General features: G+C 35.4%; 5 protein-coding genes across 6 annotated transcripts; 3 read left to right on the top strand and 2 right to left on the bottom strand.

Moving 5' to 3' along the window:
* Nucleotides 1-3,595: 3,595 nt before the first annotated feature.
* Nucleotides 3,596-6,490, top strand: LOC116005645 (ammonium transporter 3 member 1-like). Its single transcript, XM_031245891.1, has 4 exons — nucleotides 3,596-3,764; nucleotides 4,359-4,777; nucleotides 5,316-5,601; nucleotides 5,964-6,490. Exons 1-4 carry the CDS (start codon nucleotides 3,596-3,598, stop codon nucleotides 6,488-6,490), a joined length of 1,401 nt encoding a protein of 466 aa, XP_031101751.1.
* Nucleotides 6,491-10,384: 3,894 nt separating this feature from the next.
* Nucleotides 10,385-13,465, top strand: LOC116006604. Its single transcript, XM_031247044.1, has 4 exons — nucleotides 10,385-10,869; nucleotides 11,347-11,541; nucleotides 12,581-12,762; nucleotides 13,005-13,465. The coding sequence occupies exons 1-4, from the start codon at nucleotides 10,572-10,574 to the stop codon at nucleotides 13,317-13,319; spliced, it is 990 nt and encodes a 329-aa protein (XP_031102904.1). The 5' UTR covers nucleotides 10,385-10,571; the 3' UTR covers nucleotides 13,320-13,465.
* Nucleotides 13,466-13,578: 113 nt separating this feature from the next.
* LOC116006602 (shikimate O-hydroxycinnamoyltransferase-like) lies at nucleotides 13,579-16,971 on the bottom strand. The gene is made up of 2 exons (XM_031247042.1): nucleotides 16,410-16,971; nucleotides 13,579-14,670 (listed from the first exon to the last, which is right to left on the bottom strand). The coding sequence occupies exons 1-2, from the start codon at nucleotides 16,845-16,847 to the stop codon at nucleotides 13,735-13,737; spliced, it is 1,374 nt and encodes a 457-aa protein (XP_031102902.1). The 5' UTR covers nucleotides 16,848-16,971; the 3' UTR covers nucleotides 13,579-13,734.
* An 863-nt stretch (nucleotides 16,972-17,834) lies between these two features.
* On the bottom strand, nucleotides 17,835-19,656 carry LOC116006416 (protein ECERIFERUM 26-like). 2 transcript variants are annotated; one of them, XM_031246772.1, is made up of 2 exons: nucleotides 19,177-19,656; nucleotides 17,835-18,434 (listed from the first exon to the last, which is right to left on the bottom strand). In XM_031246772.1, the coding sequence occupies exons 1-2, from the start codon at nucleotides 19,612-19,614 to the stop codon at nucleotides 18,006-18,008; spliced, it is 867 nt and encodes a 288-aa protein (XP_031102632.1). In that variant the 5' UTR covers nucleotides 19,615-19,656; the 3' UTR covers nucleotides 17,835-18,005. The 2 variants fall into 2 exon arrangements, with proteins under 2 accessions (XP_031102632.1, XP_031102631.1); XM_031246771.1 differs by having other exon boundaries at nucleotides 17,835-18,908.
* A 3,183-nt stretch (nucleotides 19,657-22,839) lies between these two features.
* On the top strand, nucleotides 22,840-24,180 carry LOC116005646 (protein IQ-DOMAIN 14-like). Its single transcript, XM_031245892.1, has 3 exons — nucleotides 22,840-23,208; nucleotides 23,296-23,538; nucleotides 23,648-24,180. Exons 1-3 carry the CDS (start codon nucleotides 22,840-22,842, stop codon nucleotides 24,167-24,169), a joined length of 1,134 nt encoding a protein of 377 aa, XP_031101752.1. The 3' UTR covers nucleotides 24,170-24,180.
* Nucleotides 24,181-24,184: the final 4 nt, after the last annotated feature.

Consider the following 24,184-nt stretch of genomic DNA (forward strand, 5'->3'; position numbering starts at 1 on the left):
AGGCCAAGGATTAAACATTGCCATATCTCACTGCACTTTGACACCTTCAGGTGCATACACATGCCAAATTTCTATTGTATAGAGACAAGTAGTTCATTTGGCATTGTCAAATTTGTCTAATTGAATCATTGGACTTAAGGTTTCAAATTTGGCAGTGTACTGTTATGAATTAGTACCAAAATCTAAATACATTTTACTCCTAACAAATCCCATTAACTTATATTCATATTAAACATACCATTAATTTGTATCAATATCTCATTTACTTGGTTATGGTGCACTTAAGCTACGAATCCTTGGCATGGTCTCTAGACCACTTTGCTCACACTCTTTAGGCACCTTGTGGGTGGGGTCTCAAAGTCAAAATCATATTAAAGCATATATATAGGAAGTGGTCTAAATCATGCATTCAATAGGAAGCCAAAGTTAGTTGAAACCGCACAATACTTCATCAACGTGTAGTAATTGTATTAGCACGAGTGCTATTTTGAGCCAAGTAGCTTAAACGACCATGTGATATGTGTCTTAAACTCTTAATTGTTCCTTACACTTTTTATTGTTTTTGCTTGTTACTAGTTATCCTATTGTGCCAATTTTATCACTTATTGAATTATCGTTTGTGCATAGATATATGACTTGACAAGAAAATGATGTTTTGAGCCAAACATTGAGCTATTTGATCAAGTTTTCAAGTCGTCATACCATTGTCAGGATATTTTTATGAGGCAAAATGGAACAAAGGAGATTGAACAACACTCTTTCATGTATGTGTCAAATATTTGTGCCTTAATGGTCTTGATGATAGAAGCAAGATGGCATTTCTTGCCCAAATTGGCATCTTCTCAATATTTCAATCATAACTTGATGTAGAAAGATTATCCAATTTGAGAGATTAAAGCTTCGTTGGAAATCTAACTTAAAGGCTAAGTCAACGGTTTCAAGGGTGAAAATAGCCTAGAAAACAAATAAGCTGCACATAAATTCTGCTTGGTAGGCAAGGCACTAGCGTGGTTGTGCCTATGCCCGTGCCTACAACACAATACATTCTTTGTCTATGGGCTCGACCGTTACCGTGCCGATGCATGTTAGCACCTCTGATCTACCTGAATTTATGCATGATTTGACCTAATTTTGAGGAGAATGATGCACCCTTTTATTTCATTTCAATTTTCTTTCTTTTCCTACTTAATCTTAGCATTAGTTTAGCTTAGTGTACATTACTTATTCCTCTTCAATTCTAAGCTCAAGAACATTGTAATCTTGGATTCCAAAGCTTCAATAAATTAAATAAGTTTTCTTATTTCATCTCCATCATTTATTTTGCATTAATAATAATGACTCTATCTACTTCACTTATATATATTGCGTGCTTATTGTGCTATTATGAGTAGCTAAGTATCTAGGGCTTGGATTTGGTTTGATTTCTTGTTACGGATGCCTATTTGATTGGTATTGTATATATAAAGGGAATTATTTGGGTATTCTAGGACTTGTTGTGTGAATCAGGTATGAGTGAAAATTGTGTATAATTGTTAGATCCTAATTATATGCTTGAAGCCCTGGACTTGGAGTGTATTTATTGTTAAGAGAGTAGAGTTTATACACTAGCCACACATTCACAAACTTGATACCCACTACAAGAGTGTGTATTTGGGTGTTGAGGAGAGTATTTGCTTGGACAATTTTGGCTTAAATTACTACGAGAGTGGGGTTCAATGCAAAATTGTAGGTCCAAATAGGTACATATAGAGTAGTATTTGGACACATATGCGCATCTCACATATCTTGAATCTCGTATTTGACATCTTAGCTTAAATCAATCAAGTCCTAGCCCATTTCGTGCTTATTTCTTGTTTATATATGTTTTTCTTATTTTGTTTAGTCATTGTTACTTTCACTTGTTGTGAATTGCTTAGCTTTTTGTTAATTTCCTTATGTTAATTACTGTCTAGCTACTTACAATTGCACACTACGTGACATAACTTTAATCCCAGAAAACGACATAGCACTCATACTCACCGTCAAAAATTACTACATCACTATGCTTCAACCAGTAGGCAGTATTGAGGACATATCTTGAGTAGGTGCTTTTTACTTTAACACCGTCAAAAATTACTACATCACTATGCTTCAACCAGTAGGCAGTATTGAAGACATATCTTGAGTAGGTGCTTTTTACTTTAACAATTTGTTATTTTGCAACAATAATAGAAGTGCTTTTGGCTAATTTTGAGCAATGAAACTTGCTCGGAAAATCAAAAGCTTCACACACTTTTACACTATGCATTCATTCTCGATGCCCTGTGCTCCAACACTCTAGCTATGTGTTCATTCTCAACGCTCGGGGCACCCATTTTTTGGTGCTACATAGACAATTTCTTGCACCAATTAGAGTTTTACTAATTTATGACTTCTCAAGCAACATGAAGTGGGTACCCTTTTTTCTTTGTCCACTTTATAAATATTAAACGCTATTAATAGCATTCTATCAAATTCTAATAATGTATATGTATTATTTACATCGGTATAATGAACTCATTGATTTGACTTAACCAAAATGAACTGAGATTTTTTTTTTTAATTTCCATATTAGAATCATGTCACATAAACATATTTTTAGCCACATTTAAAAAAAATATTGTAATATAAATTATTACTCTAGATACAATTTAATTAAAATGTATCATTATAAGAAAATTAAAAAAAAAATACTCTTCATATTTATAAACTTAATATCGATCTAAATTTAGTAGGTAATAAATTATATCTTCATTTTTAAATTAATAATAGACTTGAATATAAACTTACCCCACACTTTCTACCATTCATCCTGAATGAATACTCATCTGATCTATTTAACCTTATCTACAAAAGACAATTGGCCCTGTTTGGTATATTGTCGTTAGTTGATAGTTGTTAGCTAATTGGGTTAGAGAGTATGACTAGTTGTTAATCGTAGAAAAGTGTTTGGTAAATTAACTGTTAGCTAATAGTTGTTCGATATAATTTCTTTTCTCAAAAAGCTAATTGAAAAAGTTATTTTGAACAATTTTTTAAATTTTGGCTGGAGTTACAAAAAGTTGATTAACCAAATACGTGTATATTGATTTGTTTAACCAAGTCAAACAGATAATAATGGTCAAATAAATTAAAATGGACTGATAAGCTAACTAGTTCACCAAATAGGGCTTATATCTCATTCCAAGACACCTAATTTAACCTCTACACGCAGTTTCTACCAATCTATACAATGGAAAGAAATTTTCATTTTTCATAAGCAAGCCAAGCTGCCGGCCATGGCATCTCAATGGCATACATTCTTCAAGAACAGACACAATTCGAACCACCTTACTTTAAATTTATGCATTCCTCCAATCCAAAAGCCAAAGCCACTTGCCTTGTTTCCTTTATACTCTACTCACTCATCTCTCCGTTCATTTCTTAATCCAGTCCGCCTAACCTCCAATAAATTTTGACTCCCACCCACCCACGCACACTCACACATATATGACTAACTTGTATATATATTCATATTGTACTACTATTTCCTAGCATTTGTTGTTTATAATCTTATTAATTTTTGTAATTTTTTAGCATGGAGCTGCCACCAAACCTTAAAGCAGATGAGGCAAGCCCAGAGTGGATGAACAAAGGCGATAACGCGTGGCAGCTCACTGCGGCCACCCTGGTCGGCCTGCAATGCGTTCCTGGCCTAGTCATCCTCTACGGCGGCATGGTCAAGAAGAAATGGGCTATCAATTCAGGTTAATTTCAAATTAAGATTATTGAGTTTATATTCCCCGGCCTGCCCTTAATTAATCTTGTTAATGTTGCATGTGTTTTACATTTTATTACTGCAAAACTATCAATTTTATTTTTTTCCTACAAAATTGTCCCCATTAAATGTAAGCAAAAACAGGTTTCAATAAATTACTCAGGTTTGTGTTCAATAAGCATTCATTTATGTTCGTTTATTACAGAAAACAAACATAAATGAATAAATTTTAAAACTCAACTTAATAAATGAGCAAAGTCTGAACATTTGTATGTTAGTTTGTGAATAAAGTTGTTTGGTTGTTCATGGAAACACTAAATTAACCAAACAAATGAACATGTTCTCGTTAACAAACATTAACGACCAATTAACAAACGAATATGATTTTCGAAATCCTCATCAAAATCTTAACAAAGGAACACGAACATAAACGCTCTATTCGGCCTACTCACCAAGTCACCACATATATATATATATATATATATACAGGAACTCTTACGTTACTAGCGTTTATGGCGTAGTGTCTATTGGATTTGATACAGTACGTCATATAGGTTTAGTATAACAAATTTTATATTGTCAGCTTTCATGGCACTGTACGCCTTCGCTGCGGTTCTCATCTGCTGGGTAGGTTGGGGCTACCGCATGTCCTTCGGGGAGAAGCTGGTAGAGTTCTTGGGAAAGCCGGCGGTGGCCGTGGATGAAAACTTTCTGCTTGGACAGCCCTTCTTGGGGTACTTCCCTACGGCCACCATGGTGCTATTCCAGTTTGTTTTCGCGGCGATTACTCCGGTTTTGATCGGAGGGGCGTTGCTTGGGAGGATGAATTTCGTTGCTTGGATGATGTTTGTGCCGCTATGGCATACATTTTCGTATACGGTGGGGGCGTTCAGCATATGGTGCCCGGACGGGTGGCTGGCCAAGCTTGGAGTGATTGATTTTGCCGGAGGTTTTGTGATTCATCTCTCTTCTGGTGTTGCTGGTTTTACTGCAGCACACTGGGTAACTTTTCCTTAATTTGTGCTAACATTTAAATTTCTTATTTTAAAATATTATGGCCCGGTTTGGTAAATAACTATTAGCTGGGTTAGATTGTATAATTAATTGATAATATTAGTTGATTGTAAAAAGGTCTTTGATAAATTATCTATTAGTTGATAGCTGTTTGGTATAATTTCTTTTCTCAAAGGACTAATTGAAAAGGTTGTTTGAGTAACCTTTTGAAATTTAGTATTTTGGAGTTACAAAAAGCTTATTAACCAAACATTGACTTTTTAAAACAACTAATAATGATTAAATAGGCCAAAATTGATTGATAGGCTAATTATTTACCAAAGAGGTCAATATATTTGAAATTCATCTCAAAATGACATGATCTAGCACAAATTTTTTATGATATACAATAATACTCGCCTACTAAACTTGTGTGATTTTATTAATAATATAAGAACAGAGTAATAAAATCATCTGTTTAGATTAATCAAGACATGCCAAAGATTTAGATTACTCTTTTGGATATAATGTTTGCATGCATATATAGGTGGGTCCAAGATTGGACAAGGACAGAGAGAGGTTTCCACCAAACAACATTCTGATGATGCTGGCGGGCGCCGGCATGATTTGGATGGGGTGGAGCGGGTTCAACGGCGGAGCTCCCTATGCCGCCAGCAGCATCGCCTCCTTAGCCGTCCTTAACACCCACGTGTGCACCGCCACCAGCCTGCTCACATGGGTCATCCTTGACTTCTTTGCCTTTGGAAAGCCCTCTGTTCTTGGAGCCGTTCAGGGGATAATCACTGGCTTGGTCTGCATTACTCCTGGCGCAGGTATATAGTAAAATGGCACTTCAACTTCACTACTGACTCTGTTACAATATAGTATGAGCTAGAATCAATGATCTTCCATTTAGGAGAGTCACTAGACCATAAGATCATTCAACAGTTATATCGTGGACTAGGGTTTACAATGCACTGTATATCCTGATACACAGAATTTGACTTCATAATAATGTACAGAATTCATGTTTATAATACACATACACATAAACACGATATAATGAACATAAATTTTGTGCATTTGAAAGTCAAATTTTGTGCACTGTGGACTCAGGTCCACGATAAAAATTGCTAACAGAATATCTAAAAACATAATAAGTTTCAATCAAAGTTAATTAATTCTATCTCCCTAGGAGTAGTTCAGTGCTGGGCAGCGATCTTGATGGGCTTGATTTCCGGAAGTGTCCCTTGGTACACAATGACGGTACTCCACACCAAGGTGAAACTCTTAAGGCAGGTCGACGACACCTTCGCCGTCTTCCACACCCACGCCATAGCCGGAGCCCTAGGCGGCATCCTCACCGGCTTCTTCGCCGTGCCTAAGCTCAGCCGCCTCTTCTACTTAGTGCCTGACTGGGAGAAGTACATTGGCTTGACCTATGGACTCCAGACAGGCAGGACCTCCGCCGGACTCCGGCAAATGGGGGCCCAGCTGGCCGGAGCTGCATTCATCATATGTCTCAACATTGTCACTACAAGCTTGATCTGTTTGGTCATAAGGTTAGTTGTTCCACTTAGATTGGGAGAGGAAGAGTTGCAGGTTGGTGATGAAGCTGTGCATGGAGAGGTGGCTTATGCATTGTGGGATGGTGGGGAGAGATTTGAGAAGTCCAAGCTGAATTCTATGTATGATGCTGATGATGATGAGTATCCTTTGTAAGAAAATTGGGTAGGATAGTAACAAGGATTAAAAGGATAAAAATCAAATAACATTTTTAATCATAAAAATTAGGATCATTTCCTAAATTTTTTTTTTCAATCATTAATCAAAGCAACAAGATATTTGATACTTGATACAATGATATTTGATACTCATTTTAAATCCTTAATAAAAATAATTATAAAACCCATTACTCAGATTTTGAACAATATAATTGAATAACAAATGTTGAAGATAATTTTTTTATTTTAAAAAATTAATTTTATTTTTTATTCCACGACTTTTGGTGCGTGAGGAGTAATCTAATTAATCAGATTAATCTCAATACTCGTCCGAAATTAGGACAAATTAATAGATTAAATCTGTCAAAAACTGGACAGTTGCGCTCTATTCCATCAGTTGTTATACCATGAACAGAGACCGTGTCATCCATCTGGAACTGCAGTTGTGTTGAACGGATACTGTAGTTGTGTTGAAAAGATACTGCAGTTGTGTTGAAAGGATACTGCAGTTGTGTTGAACGGATGAACGGTCTCTGTTTTGTGCAACTGCAATTTTCTTTCAACACAACTGCAGTATCAGCTATGATCATGGTCCACAATATAATTTGCGCTATTCCATCTGAATATGAACAAACACAGCCCAAAATAGGTGTCCAAATTGTAAGCCCAAAATGGACTTAACAAGATTAATTTCTTTTTGTTTGGGATAAGAGTCAAATAAACCCTTCAACTATAGGTCAAAGTGCAATTAACCCCCTAAATTAAGAAAAATTCCAATTAGATACTTTATATCTTTACTTTTATGCAATTTAGTCAATAATTTAGTTGTGCAATTAGTTTATTTTGCATATAAACTCAAGGTAATAGCAAGAAAATTTAAATTTAAAAAAATTAATTTACAAATAAACATTAAAATTAATAATTAAAAAAGAAACAGATTGTCAGCTTCTCCTCAAAGGAGAAGCCAGGTAGGCCTCTTTGTCTAGTTGGATGGAAAAGCCAAGCATGCCCTCTCACAAGATATTGGTTTTGAAATCCTTGAAGAAACGTCGTTAAGCACCGTCCAGTTAAAACCTTTTATGCACAGAGAGAGGGGGCATGGTGATTGATGGAAAAATTCACGATTTACTTCCTCAAACTGCTCTTGTGAAGTGGTTCTGAAAGTTTAGGAATAATGACGTGTTGTTGTCACGGCAAGGTTTGTGTGGCATCATATTGAATATTGTTTTAATTGAGTGGATCAGAAAGGGAACCAAATAGGGTGCAATTTAAGCATGAGACATTTCAAGTAATTGGAAATTATATTCTCTCAAATTGCATAGGGATATCGTAGAAGTAATCAAGGAACATGAAATAATAGAAGTAATTAATTTAACAATCAAATGTAAAGAAAGAGAATTAGACTCCTTTTAATAAAAAATAAAAAAAATAAATTTAAAAAAAACAGTGAGAGAATTAGACTAGGTCAATTCTGGCATAAATATCACGAGTGTAAGACTTAACAAGGATAGAGGAAGATGCAACAAATTAAAGATGCTAATATAATGTTATTCACATAGCTATTGGGGTACCAATTAGCAATGATTATGAACCCCACTCTAAGAGCAATTCAATACTATTTGGGGCATTTTGTCGAACACAGCCTACAAGTATTCTTCTAATCCCATTAGCGCAATTGGAATTGTGAGTAGTGTGACTAATTGAGTGTCATATTCTCATAATGTGGAATTGTTAACGTCTGAATTGGGATCATGAAAAGTTGTAGATTTATAAATTATCTCCATGGATTTTGGTAATCGTTGTATGGGTTTGGGTTGGGTCGTTCGTGATCACGATGGCCTGGTGCAAGGAGTAGCAATGAAGAAGGTGGGGGGTCTTTACTCGGTTCGGGAGGCAGAAGCTATGGGGGCTCGATAAGCGTTGAGTTGGATAAAAACGAAGGGGTGGCAGAGAGTAATCCTTGAGACTGATGCGCAAGTGGTGACGAGAGCGGTGGAAATGGGTGATATACGCACTCCTTTCGGGGCTTTGATACGGGATATTCGTATCCTCTTACGGCAATCGGTTTCGGTTTCGTTTCAGTTTGTGCACAGGGAAGGAAATTTACATGCTCATTCGGTGGCAAAGTTGTCTTTATGTCGCCCGTTAAATGAGTTTTTTGAGTTTTTCGATTTTATTCCGAGTTGTTTTCCTTTCTTGTCTTGTTCGAACATTTTGGATTAATATATGAGTTCCCGTTTTGTTTTCAAAAAAAAAAAATAAATAAATAAATTATCTTTCCCATGACACTTGAATAACTCATTTCAGATATTCCTACATTGAGTTATGAGTAAAATATTGAGATGCCATCTAGCATAGCTTTGCTTGTGGCATTCGATTTTCTACAAGTTGCAGGCACAATCGAGACTACGAGTGACAAGATTCGTCCACTCTAAAATTTGAATTTTCTCAATTTTCTTACTATATGAGGTCCCTAGATCATTCCATGGTGCTTCAAACTCAATTTGTTTGCCGTCTTAGGCCTCGACCGACTCCCGGAATGCATCTTTGTGTCAATTTGACTTTAAAATGCATCCAATTAAGCTCCAAATCACATGATTGTAACAATCAATGCCTTCAAATCACCTAATTAAATAACATAATAGAATCAAATAAACACAATTAACTTCAGATTAGCACAAATTAATGAGAATTGAATGTCAAATACACACATAGAAATAGTAAATTTTAGCACTTACCAGTTACCACTAATCTTAAGCAAATCTCTATGGCCATGTTGTTTGGTATTATGGAGTTGGTGACAAATCACTTGGATGTTAGCCCTCAGACAAGCACCAAATAAATTCATTTGACATTTCTCAACCACTTCTTCTGTTTTGGTGATGTTGTGTTTTAGGAATTTAGAAATATTTTATTAATTAATAATGAAGAGTTTAAATTATTAAATAATTCGTTATAACTAAATTAAGTAATTTTTACTTTTAAAAAGTAATTTTTGAATATAATAATTTTGAAAGAGTATATTCTAACCACACCCCCCCCGCCCAAAAAAGTATCCAATGTTGATTTTTTTCATTTTTCATTTAAAAAAAAATGAAATGACATCTTTTTATGGATTTGAACTTAAAATTATTAGTACACTGAAGAATTGATCAACTCAAATCAAGAATATCAATAAGTTGATTTCGTTAGGAGTTAACTTAAACAGTAACTTTGTAGTTACCAAGTCAACTGCTAACTACTTACATAATGTATTAACGGGCTTTATAATATGTTAAGTGTAAATACATAATTTAGACCATGCTCACGCCGTGCATGGTAAATTCTGATCCACAAATGACAAATCCCCAATAAAACAATTGAAACTGATGTAACAATTACATTCTCGCCACAATACTTAACCACGAACAATAATATTAAATTAATTAATACATTAATTTTTTGTTGAGAGGATAGTTTAACTAAATTGAACGTTTACAATAATATAAAGGCCAGGGAAAATTGTGATCTATACCCATCAATTATCAATGGCATCCTTAAATTATTAGTGGTGTAAATATTTGCTTTTCATTTTTCAAAACGTAACATATATTGTTCCTTTTCTGAATTATTAGTGGTGTAAATGTGGTTACACGTTGTTTTCTTTGTTCGAAGATCATGGTTTGTTTTCTTAATTTTTCTTTATTCGTTTGTTCTTCTTCCACCAACAACAATATTTCCATTTTTTCTTTTAGGAGAGTGACTATATACGTCATGTTTTAAAAATTAAAGAACAATATTTAAACTACTAATAATTCAGGAATAACATTGAACCATTTTTCCTAATATAAATTAATGGAATAAATAAATGAACCAACTAAAATAGAGTCCGCGTACGTAAACCCCAAATTGGTAAACTTCAATGTTCAAAAAGCCTTTTTCATTTCAACGCGCTTCCTTCCCTCTTGCGCCCTGTCCTTGAAATTCATCACAGTATTCATCTCAAACTTTTCTAACTCTCCGTATCCATTTTTTCCCCAGAAACTGTTGCACGATCAACACTAACATATACATACAGATATATACAGAGAGAGAAAGGAATGATGGACGAGGTGTTAACGGTTTTGGACGGGACACAGCTGAGTGCCGTAGACCTGTCGCCGCCCTTATGCGACGGTAATGGCAGTACACTCACCGGAGCCCGGGTCCTGGAGCTGGCAGAATCAAAGATCTCATCCTCTATCTTCGGCCTTGCATTGCCGGAAACTGTCAAGTCCTCCGCCTTGAAGCGCCTCGGAATCGCCGATGAGGCTAGCTTTCGGGGTGCAGAGCTGGATCGCGAAAAGGCAGATTCTACGCTTCGGAATTTCGTTGCTGCCGTCGTGGACGTGCTCAAAGGTGTGCGCCCGTTGACTCATAGCTAGTATTCGTCTAGTTTATGTTAGTATTGAAAATATCTCATCTTAATTTGGTTTATTTTCGGATCAATTTCTTCCTTCCTATTTGTGTTAATTAGTTTCATTTTGATGATTGAGGTGTGTTCTTAAATTGTACTAATATGTATATTAATTAAAAATCTATTTGATATACATGTGTGATTTTAAAAGGATCATAGTCAATACAATTGACTAGTGATGATGATCGCATATGCATAATGATCTCTGGTAGGGATGCCTTGTTGTGATATGTACACAGTTCAACGGGATGCTGGGAGTAACTCACTTGTGAATACCTATTCATAATTGTGGCAATTCTGTACTTGATTTTTGTATTGTGATACACTTGAATTTATGTTAGGATGTTTCTGATATTGGACTGGATCATTAGTTGGCATGTTTATCTAACAAAATACTATTTTCTTATTTGTACATTCAGATGATCCAGTAGTTGTGGCAATATTCAATGGAAAAGCTATTCGAATCTTCTTGGAAGATGAAGATGATTTTGCCATGCTGGCTGAGAATGTATTTACTGAGTTAGACACTGAAGATAGAGGAAAAATCAGTAGAAATGAGATAAAAAATGCTCTCTCTCAAATGGGTGTTGCGATGGGAATTCCTCCTTTATCAGGTTTGCCACTCTTACGAAAGAAGTACAAATGAAGAAATAGATGAAATATTTCATTTGTCACTCAACTATGATTCATAGTCAACTAACTTTTTTTTTAAGTGCTGGCCTTCCATCTGAAACTGTATATCTGTTAGTTTTGCTGTATGACTTGTTAAGAACTTAAGATATTTGTGTGCCATTGTAGTTCCTAGTGTTATCTCTTCTAGGTTTAATTTTTCAGTCAGTAAAACATTTTGACAGCAAGCTATAGGGTGAAAAAGCTATTCTAAACCACTTAAGATAGAATGTGAACATCTGAACAAGGATAATTCCACCTGTCTTAGGGACCTATTGGGGAATAACTATGATATTTATTGCCATATGTGGTTTAAAATCTCCAAATAGCTTGGCTTAAGAATACATGTAGTCTCTCTTGATTTCGTGACTCAGATGGTTAATGGTATTTGCGTACATCTAGGAATGAAACATGAAGAAGGGACATAAAAATTAAACACATGTTACTGCATCTAATTTGTGAATTAGCTTATGTAATAATGTCTCTGAATAAGGGGAAACAAAGAAGTGCAACCGAAAGATAAGGAGAAAAAGTTAAAACAAAGAATGAAAAAGTTATATGGAGGAGGTTGAAATGTTCAATGAAGAGAGCCATAAACTTTTCTTCCATTTCTTTAAATTGTTTGGTACTTTGGTGAATGAGAGAGAAATAATAGCTTGATGGTTGAAGATTCTCACAAAGTGAAGAGATGATTCTTCCAAATTCTTGACTTTTGGTAATTAAGAGGAAAATAATAGCTTGTGGACTGAATTTTCTGACAATTGAATATATAGCTAATAGGGATTTGGGTGTTGTTTAGCTCGTCAGTGAAATTGCTGGCACAAAGTCTATGAGTGAACTAATAATTCTTTTCCTGACTCATTATTTTAGATATCCACATTGTCTCAATTTATCACCGACTGTTTAAGCATGTTACTATACTAGAAATTATATTTTCATTTTTCCTTTATAAACTAATCTAAGTTATGATTTGTTGTTGAGCAGAGTTCCCTCAACTTACTGAAATTTTGAAGAAGAATGGAGCTGAGGGAGAGGAAGGACTGGGACAAGCACAGTTTGCAAATCTACTACAGCCTGTTCTGCAAGAGGTGGCAGATGCTCTTGCAGCGAATCCCATTGTAGTTGTTCAAAACATCAAAGCCAACAATGGCACCAAACTAAGAAAGGTAAGTTGTTTCCCCTTGTTTTTCTTTCATTATCAATGGCATATTGCCACAACATTTCATGAATATTAATATCATGTGCTTTTAACTTAACTGATAACAACCTTAGCTTGAGTTGAAATTTCGTTTCTATTGAATTTTATTGGTCCTGCTGGATGACGCTCACTGGTATGCTCTTCATATGTTTGGGCATTCAATGGCTAAATTATTATAGCTAAATATTGACTGTTGGACCACCAATGCAGTTTTTGGCAGATGGAAAACAACTAAATGATGCCGTGGAGAAGGTAATGCAGGAAAACCAAGGCAGGAAAGATGAGCAAACGAGCAAAGATACAATACGAAGTTTCCTTGAGAAAAACGGAGAGGAGTTAGGATTGCCCTCTTTACAAAATGATGAAATACATCTTCTATATGATGCTGTTTTAGCTGATACAGAAAATGAAAAGATTACCAAAGAATGCAGCAAAGATGAATTTATGGCTTTTGTTAAGGAGATCCTTGAGAAATTCGCAGAGCACCTTGAAGCTAATCCAGTTTTCACTGATCTTAGCAATTGAAGCTGCTGCTTGTAATATCACTGTATCACATACTGGATATGGACTCTCTGTTTAATGCTCTTTTCCTCATCTACCCGAAATGCACCCTACAAAAGATTGGAGTTTTATTTTATGAAATAAATTAAGAGCATTTAGTAGTTTTAGTACCACCTGGTATTGACTATTCAGGTCGTGTGAAGTATGAAGCTTCTCTATTACTAACACAAGTTTTAGTTCTCTGTGTTAGTAAATTTTAAAATTTCTCAGACGAAATTGTCTGTTATATTTTTGTCGTGATTTTCAGACAATATGCCACAAAAAGAGTGTGAAGTCTGTATTCTTATGAAAATACAATCAAACCTGTAGAACATACAAGTATCATAAGCAAATAACAAATCCTAAAACAAACTTGAAATCAGAAATGCAGTATGCTAGCTTATCTTTTCCCACTGATGAGCATTATTGGATCCAGTTCAACAATAGCTTGATCTTGAGAAAGGATAGCAATCCGCTGTTCTGGAAGGCTGACCATCACTGTTCTTCCCAACCTATCCCCAGGTGAAGGCATCACCATAATCAATCCTTTGCCAGCCGCATTTCCCACATGATAACTCACATGGACCGGCCTCTCATCCTGCCTAAACATGGCAGAGTACATTAAAGATTCATCTGTAGTGCCATCTGCACAGGACATATGTTCCATGCTAATGCAGGTCAATTCAGGTCCATACATTGTAAAGGGTGGCGCATATTTCCCCGTCTCCCCCTTCGGAGACTCAAACCAATCTACTGCTGACCAGAACTCTCCTTCATCAATCCGTGTCACATGTTCGTGCACGAGCCCTGCAACATGGCCTAGCTCACAATCCTCCAGTGCCTCGGCATGAAGTGAGAGTGATGAGAAATGGAGAGCATTGCCAAAGTAGTGAAAAGGGATCACTTTGCTTTTATGACTCCTGAAGTCTAAGCAAATAGAGAGGGGAGTAGGTGATGTGAAGCGCATGATTCGCAGCCAGAAGAGTGCTGCTAGGACATCAAATGGGGTGGCATCAGGGCAAATGGGATGGACTTGGGACAGGCATTTCATGATTTTTGAGCCTGAGAATCTGAAGGTGAGTGTGGACATTTTGGGTGCAGACACAGTTTCTGCTTCTTTGCACTTGGTGTTATAATATTCTGATGTTTTTGAAGTTGGATTAGGGATGGGATGATTGGTGAATGCAGGAAGACTGAAAATGGGAGGATGAAGAATCGGCAAGCCTCTGTGAAAATCTGCCCAAGACTTGAAAAATAAGGTTGCACTTGTTGGATCTGCGTGCATGTGTGTAAAGCTCAGTCCAATAGCTAGTCCACCACCTTCAAAATCATTTAGCTACACACAAAATGCATATTCAATGGTTACAAAAGTATAATCTATATATGCATCATCATATGTTATTGAAATGGTTATCATGTATTCATGTGTCAATCTTTACTGCGGAGTATTTAACTCTTTTTTTATTTATATGACCAACTCATTTTAAGACATACTGAAATAATAGTTAATTAGTAAAAAAACATTCAAACGTGTATTAATATAGTCAAATCTTTTAAATTTGATAACTTATTTGTTTGAAGATTTTAAAGTTTTAAGTGTAATTATAGCATTTTTTCAAAACTCAGATTAAATAGCTGGTATACCATCAAGTGCACTACCATGTTAGGGATTGAAAGGAACAAAAAGGAATTCAAATTTCAAGCAACATTTCCAATTGTGTGTTGGAAAAATTACCTAAACATGGCTTGAAATGACATTTAAATTGTATATTATGTGGTATAATTTTTATTGACTCATTTTTTATTTGGGTCAGATTAGAGTGGATTAAGGTTTTCTCAAGTGAGATGCTTAATTTGACGTATTATATGTTTAAAATTGATAATGGGTGAATGCAAAATTAATTCGTACTTATGTGAGTTGGGAAGACTTTGTGGTAGCATTTGTCCACAATAATATATATATATACATATATATATATATATATATATATATATATATATATATATAAAATATTTCTTGAAGAGTTTAAATTGGATAGTGTAGATGCCATATTTTGCATGGATGCAAAATGAAATCCTAAAAATCTGTGGGGCAGGTACCTGCAATCTGCCCCTTTGGTAATAAATTATACTTTTAATTTTACACATATTAAACATATAAGCTATACATGATTTATTATTACAAATTCTTATTATTTCAAGAATATTTTAAGAAATAAAGTTATAACATTAAATTTATTGAATGAAACAATTTTTGTTTAATTTCCCCAAAAAAAATAATAATTCAAAGAGAGTATTTTATATTCCCATTATATAGTAAAAAATTTCACTACTTTAAACAGACATTTATAATAAAGTTAGGTGAAACAGTATTTATTTCACACCATATGTATTTGTACAGGGAATACATGAAATGCAAGTGTGCAATTCAAACTTCTATAGAAACCTAATTAACCAATTGAATTGAAAAAGTTTAGTTAATTATTGGTTGGTGGTCAAACTTTTTCTTTTTGATTTGATTAACTGTTTGCATTTTTAAGAGTTTTGTTTATAAATTAATTTGGTTTAAAAACACAAGTTAACCAAAGTTTTGGCCAAACTATTGATGTTTAGGCATCTTTTTTAAGTATTTCTAAATGTACAATCATAATTATTAAAAATAAAAAGTCAGTGCGATTTCTCTTTTGTTTATTTTTTTCTCTTTAATTTTTAGCACACACTTGATCAACTTAGATATATAGATAAATGAGATTAATTTGCTTATATATATTGAAAATGCTAAGTTACATGTCAACATCAGTGTTACTTGTACTAAGTATACCCATAAAGTAAATGAGAAAAGTTTTGAGTATGTACCCGATACCATAGTACTGTGTATATATTATCATCTAAAGTAGTTCTCAAAGTTTTTTGGTAACTGTTAGAGTAATTAAAATTTTGGTTAAATTGATTAAGGAAAATGTATTCTTTTACCACATTTTACAAGGCTTTTGGGAAATGAATTGTAATTATTTAGAAAAAGGTGGAATTTAAATTACATTGTTTGATCAACGGGGTATCTGAAGCACAAAGTACCTGAATTCGAAAGGGAGACCAAATGGTCGGATCTTGGGGCATGTCTTCCCACACCGTCAGATCCCTCTCCTCTAACGCATCAGCCGATCTGAGCCACTCATCAACCGTGACTCCTACCCTGGCCCTCAACATCCTAATTCCGGCATCATTGCACTTCACTTCCCAATTACCCTCCTCGTCCGGGCCCAGCCGTCCGGTCGCCGGCGGGTACTTGCAAAGGTGCTCCGACAACGTGACCCGGAGGTTATCCAAGTCGAGCTCCATCGGACCTTCACGAAACGGGTTGGCCCGGTAGTAGAAGATGATGTGGAGCGTGTGGAGACCCAGCGCGTGGTCCAGCGCGTTGAGCTTTTGGACCTTATTGGGTTCGATGGGAGTGCTTGACACCACTGTTAACATCGACTCAACTCTCACTCTGCTACCCTTCCCTTCTTCCATTCTTAATAATATGAAACACTTTCAGACCAGAGAACTTTGATTGGCATGTATATATGTATAATAAAGTGTACACAAAATCTATATATGTTTGACTTCAGTTTATATAAAGTGCAATGATAGTTTTGCCAGTCTCTTCAATATGAAGGTTAGATAAGATGGAGATCGATCATTAAAGATCAGAGGTGGGCAGATGGGAAGATGATATAGTTACATTAAAAGCATGAATCGTGATCTTTTCAATTTTTTAATACTATGTAATACTTAAGTGATTTCAGTTTTATCGGATTAATCTTAAATTCTGCGCAATCATTATATCGGTTAAATTCTTACACAGATCAAGAGTTCAATCATTGACTTTGAGAATGAAACAACCTTAAATTTTCAGACCAACTGTCCTATATAAAAAAAAATGAATTTGTACACTAAGTCATGAGAGTCATAGCCTGGTGGAGGGGTGTTTGTTGGGTTCATAAATGGCAACCAATTATAAATTTGTTTAGAAAAATAAAAAAATGAAAAAGTCAACAAGACCATTGCATTACGCATTACAATGCGATTGGGTTATAGAATTTTAAAATGTTACAATAGACTCCCTAGACATGCTAAAGTCAAGTGCACGTATACTATATGATGTGTCACATTGCATTACGTACAGATTTGACTATTCTGGAAGCTTAACTCCCTTGTCAATATAATTAAGTACTCTTCTTATTTCCTCCTTTACCAAGTCTTTTGTTTCACTATATGAGTTACATATTTTATGAGTTTTACTATTCCTTATTTCTACTTTCTCACTTTCTATGTGTCAATTGATAATTAGTTATTTTTATTTTGTGGATCTCAATGAAAATGTCAACATTAAAATTTAGTGAGAGGGAGTAAAAGTTGAGAATAAAATTTAGATGTACGAGTAATTAGGTAGGTTGAGAAAGTAGTTATGAACAGATACTGCATTGTAATAGAGTTAGTAGTATTCAAAAAAAAATGTACGAGTAATATTTTCCATATTTTATTTCAACAAATCTTTTGTTTGGTCAATTCTCCAATCAAACAACTCTTGTAATTTGAGAACTCATCTCATTCAATAACATGTTTGGTTCAGAGAATAAATATTAAGAGAATATAAATGTTATTCCATAAGAAATTGATTTGCCAAGCTTATCTCCTCCCACTAATGAGCATTTGTGGATCCAGTTCCATAATAGCTTCATCTTGAGAAAGGATAGAAATCTGGTTTTCTGGAAGGCTGAGCATCACTGTTCTTCCCACCCTATCCCCAGGTGAAGGCATCACCATAATCAATCCCTTCCCACCCACATTTCCCACATTATAACTCACATGGACTGGCCTCTCCTCCTCCCTAAACATGGCAGAGTACATTAAAGATTCATCTGCACAGGACATATGTTCCATGCTAATGCAGGTCAATTCAGGTCCATACATTCTAAACGGCGCAGCATATTTCCCCTTCTCTCCCTTCTGTGACTCAAACCAATCTACTGCTGACCAGAATTCTCCTTCTTCAATCCCTGTCACGTGTTTGTGCACGAGCGCTACGACATGGCCTAGCTCAGAATCCTCCAGTGCCTGGGCATGAAGTGAGAGTGATGAGAAATGGAGAGCATTGCCAAAGTAGTGAGAAGGGATTACTTTGGTTTTGTGAGTCCTGAAGTCTAAGCAAATAGAGAGGGGAGTAGGTGATGTGAAGCGCATGATTCGCAGCCAGAAGAGTGCTGCTACCACATCAAATGGGGTGGCATCAGGGCAAATGGGGTGGACTTGGGACAGGCATTTCGTGATTCTTGAGCCTGAGAATCTGAAGGTGAGTGTGGGCATTTTGGTTGACAGGGTTTCTGTTTCTTTGCATTTCTTGATATAATATTCTGAGGTTTTTAAATTTGGATTAGCGGTGGGATGATTGAAAATGGGAGGATGAAGAATTGGCAAGCCTCTGTGAAAATCTGCCCAAGACTTGAAAAATAACGTTGCACTTGTTGGATCTGCGTGCGTGTGGGTAACGCTCAGTCCAATAGCTAGCCCTCCACCTTCAAAATCATTTAGCTACATACAAAATGCATATTCAATGGTTACAAAAAATATATATATATATATGTTTGAGTAATGGGTTCAATCAAGCTTGAACACATTATAGAGTGATACTCTGATAGAGTTTAATTATATAGACAGACTCCAATAAAAACAAAAATATGCCAGGTCTTATATGTAAGATCTTCTCACATGAGAGATGCATGTAATATATTTTTTAATTAAAATGTAACCCTTTTTTTTTTTTATGTATTCATAAAAATATTGCATTTTGATGATATACCTGGATTCTAAGGGGAGACCAATAGATTGGATCTTGAGGCATGTTTTCCCAGACCGTGAGATCCCGCTCCTCTGAGGCATCAGCCGATCTGAGCCACTCATCCACAGTGACCCCCACACTTGCCCTCACCATTCTGATTCCGGCATCATTGCACTTCACTTCCCAGTTACCCTCCCCATCCCGGACCAACCGGCCGGTCACCGGCGGGTAAAGGCACAGGTGGTCCGACAGTGTAATCCGGAGGTTATCCAAGTCAAGCTCCATGGGACCTTCATGGAATGGGTTGGCTCGGTAGTAGAAGATTACGTGGAGTGTGTGGAGAGCCATTGCATGGTCCAATGCGCTGAGCTTATGGACCTTATTGGGCTCAATGGGAGTGCTTGACATCACTCTCAACTTTGAGTGAACTCTCACTCTGCTCCCCTTCCCTTCTTCCATTATTCTCAATAATCTGAAACTGAAACACTTTCAATTCAGACTAGAGAACTTCACATAATGACATATATGTATGTAAAGTATATATAGAATCTGTTTTTGGCTTCAATTCGCTGCTCTCTGTCTTATTTACTATTCATTGGTCAAACCTAACTCTTTCTTATTTTTTTTAGTAATTTTTTATTATTTTTAAATTTATTTTTTGTTTTAATAGTCTTTTTAATATAGTTTCTAAATATATAAATTTTATATATTAATGCTAAATTTAATATTATGAAAAGTTGGATACAGTTAAGTCTCGTTAAATGAACCAGACAATCAAAAGGAGACAATATAATAATGTACTGCAATATGAATATGCAGCGCTAGCTAGCCTAGCTAGTGTGAATTGAACAAATGTGATGTTAGACTATGCGACCATTAAAGTAGGTATGTTGGAAATGGCCGGGAAGGTGATACATTAAAAGCATGAATAGTATAGTATGCATTGTTGTTCCTGAAAGGTTGAATCCCCTCAACCCGATAGAACATCTGGGAGGATGTAAATTATGATAACTGAACTGAACATAAAAGCTAGACATTTTTTTACTGCAACAAGGAGTCCCCTTCCTTACTTTGATGTTGTTCCCACACTGCTGCTGGTGAGACACGATTTCAGGTTATTGTTTTCAAATTTCACCATGTGATTAATTCAATTGCCCATACGGGCAATAGTATAATATATGCAATGAGGTAGCTAGCGGTGAGTGGTGTTTATTAGGTTCATAAATTGCAATCAATTGACACCTAATTTGCTCACTGCATGCAGTGTATATGGTTGGTGCATACGTTGGGCCACATATCGAAATGGAAGATGAGATATTGAAGACCAGCATGCTTTGTGTATGACAGCTTGTAAATTTCATTGTATACATATATAAGAAAAATAGAATGGTACACATAAATGTGACGTTTTTTAAGAATGCATTCAATAATAACTAATTAATCTTGCACTCAATGTAAAAATTAGTGAACTCAAATTTGTTGCGGGCATGGTAATTAACATATAATGTAGCGAATTGAAGCGCCTGCACTTAAGTGTAACTTTTTTAACTTGAGTGCACAGATAGTAATCATACTCTCAAATTTTATTTAGTGTACATCCAAAGATAGTAATATAATAATTATAAAAATGATGTGCGACGGTCTCATAGGAGTTTTTGTCAATTAAATTATAAAATTACTAACTTCAAACAAAATATCTAAAATCTAAGCCCATAACCTTGAATAGAAGATCTCTCATGAACTGCAACCGAAAATCAAAGCAACTATGAATGTGAAAAGTAAACATGCATGTCGTTTTAGGTTCAATTGCATGATTTTGTATTATTCAGGGATTCAATTGCAGATTTTTTTAAGTTGAATGACTCACTTGCAGTTTCATGTGCAATTCGATGACATATTTAACCCTTATTGCAAATTATTAAAATTAATTTTTTAAAAATTAATTTTTAATTAGGAAATTGTCACATCAACAAAGACCAAATAAACAAGTCACTACTTTAAATTCAATATAATTATATTGTAGTTTTATATGTTATTGGATGACCTACTTGACCCTTATTAATTCTTTTTTTAAAAATTTGCAATTAATTTGCTATCTACTTGCATATATGTCTTAGGGTTAAAAGGAAGAAGATGGGTATGGAATGACATGTTTACCATTCAATTTAATGCCTTTGCTAATTAACAGAATACCACAAATAGTCTTTTTTTTAAAAAAAAAAATACTCGAAGGACGTTTGCTGGTCATTTTACACTTGAAGGACGTTTGATGGTAATACTCAAATGCTCGAAGAGCCATTATATTGGATGTATTAACTCTTTTAGTTTTTACTTAATTAGCTTGTGATTACTTTTCATTCTCCAATTTTAGTTTCATAAAAATTGAAATAAACTTAACTAGAAACTTGAAGAGTCATTAGATGATTTTGACAAATAAGTAGTAGTGAAGACCACTTATGAGCAAAAGTGTACACGCGGCGAGAAATCTGGAATCGCTTTGGTATGTTAAGACTTTAGTCTCCCAGTTGTAGCCGGTTTCTATATTATGTTTATATTATATGTTACATTGCATGCAACCTATTGTGACTAATGTTCAAGAATCCTGATGTTGGATTGAAGTGTTGTTGGTTAAAAAATATTAAAATAAATAAAGTGAAAGTGACCTCACAGTTGTTGGATTGAATTTCCAAGTTAGGTTAAATATACGGCAGGCATTAGTTGCAATAGCTTTTCTTCAAGTATTGTTTAATGTCAGTGACTTGAATGTAATATTTTGTGAGCATAAGAAATTTTTTTGATATGATTATTATCAATCTGTGTTTCACCTTTACTTGTCTGGTTTATTATTTATTTGTCATGCCAAGTCCTCTTTGTATTTGTTTATTCATTTTCTTTAATATTTTTATTAAGTTTTAAATTTAACTAATATATAAATTTTATATATTAATTATAAATAACATAGTCTCATTAACACAACTCGACACATAAAATGTAATAGAGTGAATAATAATAAGTTAATGCAATGCGCAAACTAAAATTGGAAATAGTTATAATTAAATGAATGAAAAAATCTACAATGACAAAAAAAAAATATTGTATCTATTATTATAAATAGGAATGGTGATAATCTTTTTGGTAAATGACTATAATTATATTTATAAAAGTGTCACCGCCTCTCTCTGGTTATAATAGGCATGATATCTTTTTAACAAGTTTCTCCTAAAACTAATATAGTGCCCTGAATTTAATTGTATTTACATATGTTGGCATTATCCAATAGGTGATCCTTGCATTAAAAATGGAAGAAAAAAATGGGTTTAGTTGTGAAAGATCAAAGATCCAATATATGAAAAAGTGAAAAGACAAATATTCATGTTAGCTAGTGGCAAATGGCACAAGGGGGAAGTCAATTGCAGGCCTAAGTGAATATATAAGATTCACTTTCACCAACCATATTATTTGAATACTAAAAAAACCCCCCAAAATGTCAATGAAGTAAAGAGTTAGAGCTAGCTACCATGAGGCATTGCAGGCCTTAATATATAATTGTCTGCTCAAATATGATAACTTTAACAGGAAGCCAGTTGACTTGGCTACAAAGTTCTTATATATGCACAATATTTTCAGAAAGAGAGAGACCACAATTTTGGTAGAGTTTTCAAAGATATTGAGAGAATGCCAGATATGGGGAAGGCAAGCAGATGGATCAGAAACTTTCTGATGGGAAAGAAGGAGAAGGATAACAAGGACGAGGGCTCGGTTTCTGCAGCGAGTTTAGGAGCCTCGCCTGCGATTGTGCCATCGTCTTCAAAGGTGAAAAGGAGATGGAGCTTCAAGAGATCTTCAAGCTCAGACAGCATGACTCATAACAGCATTAGATCCTTCGACTCGGCCCTCACTGCTCAGCTCAAAGCTCAGGCCTCATTGTTGGAGTTTGAGATTCTGCAAAACCATGCCAAAGCCTTTCTGGCAGCAAGAAATGAGGCTGCTAAAACAGCTGCTGTTGAAGTGGAAGCTGCCATTAGGATTCAAGCTGCTTTTCGATCTTATCTGGTAAGTTTATCCGCTATGATCCTTGTAACTAAAATGGAGGATAAGTCACGGTATATGACACGAAAATGAGAGAAATTTTCCTTGCAGGCAAGGAAGGCGTTACGAGCTCTAAGGAGCTTGGTGAAGCTACAAGCACTGGTGAGAGGTCATCTGGTGCGAAAACAGACAGCTGATATGATCAGGTGCTTGCACTCTTTGATGGCGATTCAGTTAAGAGCTCGAGTTCAACGGGCCCATATAGCTGATGAAACAGAATTCCCCTTCAAAAAAAGGACAATTCACAAAGATTCAGCTCCAAGAAGCCAGCTAATCAATAGAACCTCTAATACTGTAAGCCATTTTTTTTTTTGGTTTCTGCAACCCTCTCTTGGATAAAGATTCAAAACAATAACTTGAAGATATGGGAAATGTGGCTTACCCTGTAATCTCTGAAACACAGGAATATATGAGTAGCCATGAAAAGGAGAGTATATCCAGGAGAAGAAGCCTGCACAAAAACCGTGGACATGGAACGAATGGAAATGGATTGACAAGCTCTCAAACTGGGAGGCATTCTATCTCGGAGAGAGAGCATCAAAGGCTTCAAAGCATATGTCCAAGTCCCTCTACATTTAGTGAAATCAGTACAATAACATTTGACAGGCCGTTGGAGGAGTTATCCGACAGATTGTCACAGAGAGGTCTCTTGCAAAGTCCCAAGCCTGGAAGGACCAAACAACCCATTCCACGATCAGAAAGTATGAATTATATGTTTCCTGATTCCCGAAATGCAAGTTACATGTCCAATACCGAATCCTCAAGAGCAAAGGCTAGATCACAGAGTGAGCCAAGGCAAAGACCCAAGTGGGGCATTAAGAAAAAGCATATCAGAACACCATCGGTTGAAGGCTTACAACACGACTCTGAGATAGAAGGTACACCTTCCAATATGCAGGGATGTAACGATGATTTTATCATATAATCAGTGATAGTCACA

The sequence above is a fragment of the Ipomoea triloba genome, chromosome 15 (genome assembly GCF_003576645.1).
Source record: "Ipomoea triloba cultivar NCNSP0323 chromosome 15, ASM357664v1".
Taxonomy (NCBI): Eukaryota; Viridiplantae; Streptophyta; class Magnoliopsida; order Solanales; family Convolvulaceae; genus Ipomoea; species Ipomoea triloba.

Coding starts and splice junctions, on each gene's coding strand:
- LOC116005645 (XM_031245891.1), top strand. CDS start 3,596: ATGGAGCTGCCACCAAACCTTAAAGCAGATGAGGCAAGCCCAGAGTGG. Junction 3,765..4,358: donor GAAATGGGCTATCAATTCAG/GTTAATTTCAAA, acceptor TTATATTGTCAG/CTTTCATGGCACTGTACGCC. Junction 5,602..5,963: donor CTGCATTACTCCTGGCGCAG/GTATATAGTAAA, acceptor CTATCTCCCTAG/GAGTAGTTCAGTGCTGGGCA.
- LOC116006604 (XM_031247044.1), top strand. CDS start 10,572: ATGATGGACGAGGTGTTAACGGTTTTGGACGGGACACAGCTGAGTGCC. Junction 11,542..12,580: donor GGGAATTCCTCCTTTATCAG/GTTTGCCACTCT, acceptor GTTGTTGAGCAG/AGTTCCCTCAACTTACTGAA. Junction 12,763..13,004: donor ATGGCACCAAACTAAGAAAG/GTAAGTTGTTTC, acceptor CCACCAATGCAG/TTTTTGGCAGATGGAAAACA.
- LOC116006602 (XM_031247042.1), bottom strand. CDS start 16,847: ATGGAAGAAGGGAAGGGTAGCAGAGTGAGAGTTGAGTCGATGTTAACA. Junction 14,671..16,409: donor GGTCTCCCTTTCGAATTCAG/GTACTTTGTGCT, acceptor TTTTGTGTGTAG/CTAAATGATTTTGAAGGTGG.
- LOC116006416 (XM_031246771.1), bottom strand. CDS start 19,614: ATGGAAGAAGGGAAGGGGAGCAGAGTGAGAGTTCACTCAAAGTTGAGA. Junction 18,909..19,176: donor GGTCTCCCCTTAGAATCCAG/GTATATCATCAA, acceptor TTTTGTATGTAG/CTAAATGATTTTGAAGGTGG.
- LOC116005646 (XM_031245892.1), top strand. CDS start 22,840: ATGGGGAAGGCAAGCAGATGGATCAGAAACTTTCTGATGGGAAAGAAG. Junction 23,209..23,295: donor CTGCTTTTCGATCTTATCTG/GTAAGTTTATCC, acceptor TTTTCCTTGCAG/GCAAGGAAGGCGTTACGAGC. Junction 23,539..23,647: donor TCAATAGAACCTCTAATACT/GTAAGCCATTTT, acceptor TCTGAAACACAG/GAATATATGAGTAGCCATGA.